Raw genomic sequence first — 9,340 nt, 5'->3', positions numbered from 1 at the left:
CATGGTGACACTAAAATCACCAACAATTGGTCCTCTAAACTCTGTTAACTCGAGTATAGGCAATAAAGATATCAAGAATAACATATATGGGTCTTTAACCAAACAATCTTGATAAATAAACGAAACTAATAATCCGATTAATAGAATCATACAAAATCTTTAAGGTTACATCTACTCTAAGGGTTTTACCCAATAATCAGTTGATAAATAGATAAATAAATAAATAAACATCAAATAAGAATTGCTAAACACGATCGTTAAGCAAACCGATTTACAGTTATAATGCTCCTAGCTTCCGATTCTTCAAATCTTTGCTCCAAAGTCCAAAGTGTTTCTCCAACCTTGAAATCAGCCCAAAAGGGTTTTTTGACGAATATATTTTGTAGGATTTGTCTCTGGTATGTTGCACTTAACTACCCTAAAACTACATCTTAATTTATGGCAAAAAGTTTTTGTATTTATACAAAACAGCGAGTTCACGTCACGTAAGGTTCATTGTCGCGTTGCGAGTCGCATGTATCCATGTTTGTATTGAACTCCTTGATCGACTAGAAGCGTAAATGGATATTGCACGCGTTGTGAATGTCAAATTTTTGGCAGTTTTCGAAATTGATCCTTGTTAACTTTATTCTTATCACAATCCTTTTCTTTTGCTCGCCAACTATGACTTTATATGTATTTATCCAATAAAAAACATTATCATTATCTTTTATGTTTAAATATATCAATTAAACTCATAAATATTAAGATTATCCCTTAAAGTATATGTATAAATATTATCATATTAGCAAGACTCCTACCAAGTTTATTGAAGGACTAAGGGGCATTTGGGATTGCTTATATGAAGTGCTTTTATATATATATATATATATATATATATATATATATATATATATATATATATATATATATATATATATATATATATATATATATATATATATATATATATATATATATATATATATATATATATATATATATATATATATATATATATATATATATATATTCTACAAGAAGCTTTCTTTCAAACATAGGTTTTGAAGTCTGGCATGGTAAAAAATGGAGATGGATTTCACCAACCTCAATAAGCATTTCTTAAACATTATTATCCATTATTGGAAATCGGGTAAAAAGTTTAGTCACTAAAAAGATTTTAATGAAAGTGTTTTTTTGAATGTTTATAAGGGATATCATGTGTATATATATATATATATATATATATATATATATATATATATATATATATATATATATATATATATATATATATATATATATATATATTCTACAAGAAACTTTTTTGGATGTTTATAAGGGATATATATATATATATATATATATATATATATATATATATATATATATATATATATATATATATATATATATATATATATATATTACAAGAAGCTTTTTTGGATGTTTATAAGGGATATCATGAAGGGAAAAAAAATTCCTTTCACACAGAGAAAGGAACCTTCTCCTATGCCTTTTAGACCGAATATGTTTGAGCAACATATCATAGGCTAGTAGATATATACATCGATGATATGGTCATCAAAACTAGATACGACCCCAACATTCCTTTCAAACATACAGAGGACCTTTGATCAATTACGAATAAAAGTCAAGCCAAAAAAAAATACAAATTTGGAGTCGAAGAAGGTTAACAAGTTAGGTAAAATCATCACAAACATTGAAGGAAATCCAAAGCCTTAACGGATAGTTAGCTTTGCTTGGTAGGTTCTAGCAACTCATTGCACGACACAAAACTAAATTATCCTTCTCTAGAAAAGTTGATTGTATCCTTGTTCCACGCTCCTAAACTATAATCCTTGATATAATATTACACGATAATTCTTTCTAAGCTTTGAATTTAATCAATTAATGTCATTTATCCTTCAAAACTAAATATCCTCATCATAACATCCAAGATGAAATCAATTTGTTTGGCATTTAAACTCAAAGAATAACAAGTATTAAAAACACAAAAGAAGCAACCTTCATATCATGTTATATAATATTTAACACATTTGACACCTTACATGTCTCCAAACACAATCATCAATATGTACCCAAAATCAACATTATATTCAACCATTAACGGTTAACCTATGCGTTAGTATCCAATCACAAACTTAACACACACACACACACACACATAAACACACACTTGACCCATATATCTTTTTTTCTACTCATCAACCCCATACATCTCTCCAAAATAACTATCAACTAAAAGATTAGCCATCACTCTAAGCTCATCATTTTCATGAAATTGAAACCTTTCCATTGCATCAATCCCATCCGCTCTTTCAACTAGTTTTTGTCCCTCACCATTCGGCATCCCTCTCAACACCTACACCATCATCATCATCATCATCATCATTAGAGTAATCTTCATAAATGGTCCCTATGGTTTCCCAAAATATCATGTTTCATCCCTAACTTTTTTCGTTCTCATGGAAGGTCCAGATGGTTTCAATTTCTATCGCGGTTGGTCTGTCAGCCATATAAAATGACTTATTTACCCTTTTTAGTTTCTTTTATAAACTAAAAAGGGTATACAGATCTTCTTATATGGATGAGGGACGAACCACGATAGAAATTGAAACCATCAGGAGCTTCCATGAGACCAAAAAAAGTGAGGGACGAAACTTGATATTCTAGGAGACCACAAGGACCATTTATGAAATTTCTGAAAAATAGTAGCAAAACTTATATAATCTTTTTACCAATTCGATGAAATGGAGTCCAAGTCTTGCAGCTTCAAGATCAGATGATTTAACAAGATCAATGAAGCCACAAAGGCATCCATTTCTAACAAATGAAATCAAATGATCCAATAATAAAAATGGAATCCCGGATCCATTATCATCATCATTGTCATCATTTGGAGCAACACATAAATTTCCCAAAACGTATGCAACTTCTTTTTTGATATCAAATGGTGATGTAACAAGAAGCTCTAATAACAATGAAACTGCTTCACTTTTACATATTAGTTGCTTGTGTGCAACTGATCCTGCAGCTATGTTTGATAGCACCCATGTCGCCTCCTACAAAAAATATATATATATATATATATATTTAATGATTGCAGAAAATAGCACTTTTTTTCTAATAGAAATATGGAAAATAAATATACCTTTTTCAAGAAACGATGCTCGCTTTTCAAACATTTGCTTAATGAACGGATAATACTATCTGGAAATTTCATGGAAAAATTTTATTATTTTAATGTCACAGTTTTTTAAAGGGATTTTGAGTTTTGACATGAAAGTCCTTAAGTTTGTCAAAAAAAAAAAAAAAAAAAGGTTTTTGTCCTTTTTGTTTCCTTTATGTCGTTAAGTTTTTTCATTTTTGCCCTTTATACCTGTAATAGTAGGTTTCTAGGGTACCTTAAAATACAATTTGCAAAAAAGCCCTTAAATTTACAAATCTTTTGCAATAAAACCCTTATTTCGTATAATATGAAAAAGGAAAATCTCTGATAAGTCTCAATATTTTGGGTCAGTTTACGGTTTATTCCCAATATTTATTTTTTGAACAAAAAAGTCCTGATTATCTAATTTTATACGATAATCTGACATTTTCAGTTGAAAAAAACGTAAGGACTATTTTGTTAATTTCGGCAAAATATAAAATAATTGCAAGTTTTCTGTTCAAAAAATAATTGTTGGGATTAAACCATAAACTGACCCAAAATATTGGAACTTTATTGGAGAATTCCCTTCTTCATATTATACAAAATAAGGGTTTTTTTTTTTTGCAAAAGATTTGTAAACTTAAGGGCTTTTTTGCAAATTATATTTCATGGTAACCTGAAAACCTGTTGTTACAAGTAAAAGGGGTAAAAATGAAAAAAACTTGGAAAACTTTAGAACATAAATGAACAAAAAATTATCACTAGGACAAAATCGACAAATCTTGACAAATTTAAGGACTTTCATGTAAAAAGCCCTTCTTTTAAATTATGATATTAGCAATGTGGAATACAACAATATAATAATAGAAAGAAACAAAAGTACGATGTTGTAAATTGTAATACACAAATAAATGAAAGTTTGTTGATATTTCTTAGCTTTACTTTTTATATAAATAAATAAATATATAAAGGAAAATATGAAAATATGAAGAAAATAAAACTAGCCTGTGGTTTCATGTCCAGGATCAAGAAGAATATTGGTGGTGTAAGCATCACCAGCCATGAGATTACCTAAACTCCTCAGCAACTGTATATACATGGGCAAATTTGTAAAAAGATACAAAAAATTTCTTTTCTGCATTTATGAAAACTCAAAAGGGTAAAAAAGTAAATTCATGTGTTACCGGAATGAGTGATTGCAAAGTATTTGAGGAAGCTAATCGATCAACAAGAACTTGAACAATTTCAGTGTTCATTAACACATTTATTGCAACATCTGAAATAGCTGATAAATACACAACCACCCATGCTACTTCAGTTGCTAATTCAACATCCCTGTTCATCAAAATTCAAAAATAATTTCTTTTTATTTCTAAAGATATACTGATAAATAATTAAATACAAATACTAAAGTAGTCTTTAGTGTATACATATATCATTATTGCAAAGATCATATTTTTTTTGTACAAATTAAACAACTAATAACTTTCTTTTTCCAATAATCCGAAAAAAGATTGAGACTTTTTACCAAATTAACCATTTTTATAAAATATATAATTTGATTATATGTGCAAAAAACATACGATTTCTTCAAGTGTCGAAGAATAGCATCCACAACTCCATCAATTTTTATAAATTCTGTTGCAGCCTCTGGGTGTGGTCCCTACATCCACAATCAACAAAAAATTTAAGCAAAAATTATTTCTTTAGAAAAAGTTTCTCCTTTATTTACAAAATACCCTTTAAAGTTTTGATATATCATGTGTGTGTGTGATTGAAAACTCCCAAAAGATTCATATAACAATAATAAAGATGTGATTTGTGGTCCCATTTTCTTGATTTTGGGAGAGATAAAATAGGACCCACAAAATGAAAAAATAAAAAGATTTATAAAAATTAAAAACCTTGATTAGATTTGATAAAGCCCAAGAAGCTGTTCTGACTGTTGTACCCTTGTCTGGAAATATCATTTTTGCAAGAGGAATTAAAGCTCCTTGTGAAAGAAGAAGATCTCTCAATTCCTCACTTTCTCCAGCAACATTTCCTAATGCCCATGCACATTGTTCAGCTACACATAATGAACTTTTATCTACAAATTTATATAAAAAAAATGGATTAAAGATTTATAATGATTAAAGATTAAAGATAAAGTAACTACTAATATGTCCATGTTCAATGTTCATGTCCTACATTGAAGTGATCTTTCCTTAAATCCAAAAACCAAGTTTTGTTATTTGTTAATTGGTTAAAACTTAAAAGTGAAAGTACTTAATATGTCCTACATCAAAGTGTTCTTTAATCTTTCCTTTTTGAAATGTCCTACATCAAGTTCTTTTTTTTTTATCTTTATTAATTAGAAAAAGATTCCATCCCCATTTTCCAAAACTACTCGTGATAGTGAACACTAAATGAAGCATGCATGATAAATAGAGACAATAGCTTAAAAGCAAAAAAGGTAAAGCTAAATGTTACCATGAATTTTGATGTTTATTTTGTTATTTAGAAAGTGGAAAAAAAATCAAGTGGAGCGTATGAAATATAGGAGATGATGCATCTTTTATTAAGACCCAAATAGAATCTTTACACTTTACACTTATATAACCTAGATGTTATTGGAACTTTAGAAAGAACTATTAATATAAAAAGGATTTGTAACAAAATTTTAATTAGATTAATAATCACTAACCTCCAAGATGAGCAATTAGTAATGGTAATGTTGGGACCAAAGCTTTTGTTTCTTCTGGTTTTCCTGCAGCTATGTTTGTAAGACACCATGCTGCTTCAAGCAACTGAAATTTGGAGATAAGTCATTAAGTTGTAATATGTTTTTCTCATAACTTATATAAAAGAAAAAGAGATTACTTGTTCATCTTGTGAGCCAAATGAAAGACATTGAGAAAGTAAAGGTATTGCTCCAGATTTAAGAGCAATTTCAACAAAAGGAAACTCGGATCTTGATAACAATCGTCTTAGTTCACGAAGAGCATTCACCTTCTTTTGAACTGTGTCCTTTCCCCTAAAAGAAAAATGGTTGAAGAATGATCGTTTGTTAAGGAAAAGTATAATGAATCGATCTTACTTTGAAGAAATTGCAAGCTTTAGTTCTTCAACAGCAGAAAGCGTTTGAGCCGTTAGAATTGATGGCTCCTCTTCAATCATCATGTCGCCATGGATGGCGACATCCATGTCGTTGCTAACTACTTCTGTACATAATCGCTTGGTTCTGAACATCGCTTCTCTTCTTTCTTTCGCCACTGAAACAGCATGTTGTCTTCTCCTTTGTACAGCAGCATTCCCAACTGCAGTTTCGAATAAATATAATTGAAATCGCTTGTGATTTGTCAAATTCAAACTCTTTCAATCGTTCGTTTCCCCCAAAACCCAAATCAAACCTTCAAAATTGAAGTAAATAGGGAACTGTATGGTGAATAAAAGGGGTCGGATTCAATGATTCATCCAGACAACATGAAATGGATTCATCACTATATCATCACAATCAACAGAAATAACTGGAAGAGAGAAAAACCAGAGTCAAATTCCATGTGCTATGAACTGTAGAGAAAGAAAGCATGCCTGTATTCTTGATCGGGTCTCTTCTATGAGACGCTGCGTTTTCACCTGCCATTGAAGAAAGATCGTTTTTGAAAGGAAACCCAATATGAGTTTTGGGCGCGCTCGCCAAAGAAGCTATCTACAGTTGTTGGTCAGACAGGGAGTCAAGACTCAAGATACCAAAAGGAGGAATGTGCAATGTGCATTTTGTCTGCGTATGCGTGGATTTTGAAATTAGGGTTAAATCGTAGAATGGTTTTGATCTTTATGTGGGAATTTGAAATGGATGAAGCTCAATTCGAATCGGAAGGCGTTTGATGAAATAAAGATTAATGAGTAAGAACTAAATTTTGGGCGAAAACATAACCATAAATTTCATACAAAAGTCATTGAGGTTTTGTATGGGTTAAATGAAACAAGAAAATATTTTTCAAAATATTATATATATATATATATATATATATATATATATATATATATATATATATATATATATATATATATATATATATATATATATACACTAGCAGTGTACCCGCGCAAAGCGGCGGAGCGTGTAAATTCTTTCGGTGATATTTTTCCTCTACAAAAATGTTATGTTACAAAAGAAAGTACATGTCGAAGACAAAATAATCAAACTATGGTGTTATTTGGGAAATGAAGTCATTTTTTGTTCCTGGACGGTGGGTTTTATAGCAGAGGAGGGAGTAAATAGGTATATGCGATTGAATGGATATTTGAATCAACATGCTAAATTTAAGGATATCTAAAAGGGTTCAAAATTTGAATGAATCCGAGATTTGAGGGAACCATATCAAATTGTTGAGAAATATAAGGAGATTTGATGATAAATATTTGAATTCAAAATATGGTTAAAATTTAATATTATTTTATTAATGATTACTTGTACTATCAGCTTCATCATTTGGACGTCTTAAAAAAATATTATTATTATAATCAATCTATTTTTAGAAATAGTTAGATTTCTTTTATAAGATAGTAAAGATATATATATATATATATATATATATATATATATATATATATATATATATTATAAAAAGAATTATGAATGACAACTAACCAGAAACTAGTCAAATGCAAAAAGAGTACAAAGACAAAGGGAAATATAAGAATACATGATGCCAAAAAATGACATTCCAACAAATCAAATGGAATTTTGCCACAAATTTAATCAATAACTAGATAAGAAGCCCCGCTTCGTGGGGGTTGGATTCGACACTAATGACAAAGAAAACTGATGGAAGACATTATGTTAAACGTTTGTCATGGAAATAGGATGCTATAATTGGTTGACTATGAAAGTATGATCCTTAAAAAATGCAGTAAAGTAGAAACAAACTGAGATATATTCTCTTTTTAAAACACATATGTTGGGTACAAAATTAACATTTTCAGCTTAATTTACTCTGATAAGTTAATGGCGTTCATGACAGAGCTTCACTTTAGCTAAAAAATTTTGGAAAGCAACTTAAGAGCTGCAACCTCTTCCCTTTTTGCCCTTTCAAAGTGAGCAATCGTCTTAGTTTGTTTTTTTGTTAGTTTTTGCATTGTCTTTTCCATTTCTTGCCTTCTCCTTTCAATAGAAAAGACAATGGTCCATATGAAAAAAAATACATAGGAATGGAGGATTGAAATTTCCAAACTTACCCTTTTCAATGATGGGCTTCTTTTCGGCTTTCATTGATGCTTTCTTCTTATCATTGATTTTCTTGATTTTAATTTTCTATATAGCAGACAAATGTGTTAGGTATTTGATGATGTAATGAAAACATTACAGTTGATTAATTGTGGAGCCTTCCAGAAGATATTCGGTCAACTTTAGATGGTAAAACTGCAATAGAACAAAAAGTTAGCTACTCAAGGGCTCTATAACATGACCTGAATGCAAAAGAGAGATAATTTAATTTTTAATTTGACATAAGAAGCCTGGAATTCTTTGTCATAATAAGGTACTAACTGATAATTTGCAGCTAATTCATTACTATCAACAAAAATATGATTGAAAATGCTAAGAACCACAAGAAAAATATGCACATTATTTTATCTGATTCTAGAAAGAATGCCAAAAACTACCTTCCCTTCCAAAGCTTCAACAAATGCATTACTCTTTACAAATAGAGGTCCTTCAAATCTCGTTGTCATTATGAACTGTGGTTATCATTATTGAACATGTTTCCTATGTGTTGGACATAGTTGCCTCTACATAGCGAAATTGACATATTTGTCCTTCCGGTTCAGTTATAGACCCCCCACAAATGCACACAAAAAAAATGGTTGATGGAATGTAGAAATGTTGGGATATGGAAAGAAATCTTACCAATGTATATGTCAAATTTTACATACCCTTTCTTCAGTATTTGATTCCTCCCTTGAAGATGAGGCAGCTTGATCATCATCACTAAACATTTGATTTCCATCCTGTAAAGCAAATAAGCACATGTCATATTATCATATATTCATTAAGTGGGCATTAAAATACGAAATTTAAAAGTGGAAGAAATAAAGGAGTTTGAACCAAAAATTAAAGGTGGCAAAGTAGATTATTTCTAAACGATTATTAGTTTCTTTAGAAACAAATATATAGACTTAATTTGACTTACAAAGGAGTTC

At 29.8% G+C, this 9,340-nt stretch overlaps 1 protein-coding gene across 2 annotated transcripts; it reads right to left on the bottom strand.

Moving 5' to 3' along the window:
- Positions 1–1,985: 1,985 nt before the first annotated feature.
- Positions 1,986–7,090, bottom strand: LOC145002165 (importin subunit alpha-9-like). 2 transcript variants are annotated; one of them, XM_078961463.1, is made up of 11 exons: positions 6,728–7,090; positions 6,234–6,453; positions 6,017–6,170; positions 5,841–5,943; positions 5,059–5,243; positions 4,738–4,817; positions 4,339–4,489; positions 4,160–4,241; positions 3,155–3,213; positions 2,742–3,065; positions 1,986–2,365 (listed from the first exon to the last, which is right to left on the bottom strand). In XM_078961463.1, exons 1-11 carry the CDS (start codon positions 6,777–6,779, stop codon positions 2,201–2,203), a joined length of 1,575 nt encoding a protein of 524 aa, XP_078817589.1. In that variant the 5' UTR covers positions 6,780–7,090; the 3' UTR covers positions 1,986–2,200. The 2 variants fall into 2 exon arrangements, with proteins under 2 accessions (XP_078817589.1, XP_078817590.1); XM_078961464.1 differs by lacking the exon at positions 6,728–7,090 and adding an exon at positions 6,547–6,666.
- Between the last annotated feature and the right edge of the window lie 2,250 nt (positions 7,091–9,340).

Source organism: Lactuca saligna, chromosome 6, assembly GCF_052625555.1.
Source record: "Lactuca saligna cultivar CGN05327 chromosome 6, ASM5262555v1, whole genome shotgun sequence".
Lineage (NCBI taxonomy): Eukaryota > Viridiplantae > Streptophyta > Magnoliopsida > Asterales > Asteraceae > Lactuca > Lactuca saligna.
This window is presented reverse-complemented; position numbering and strand designations above follow the sequence as displayed.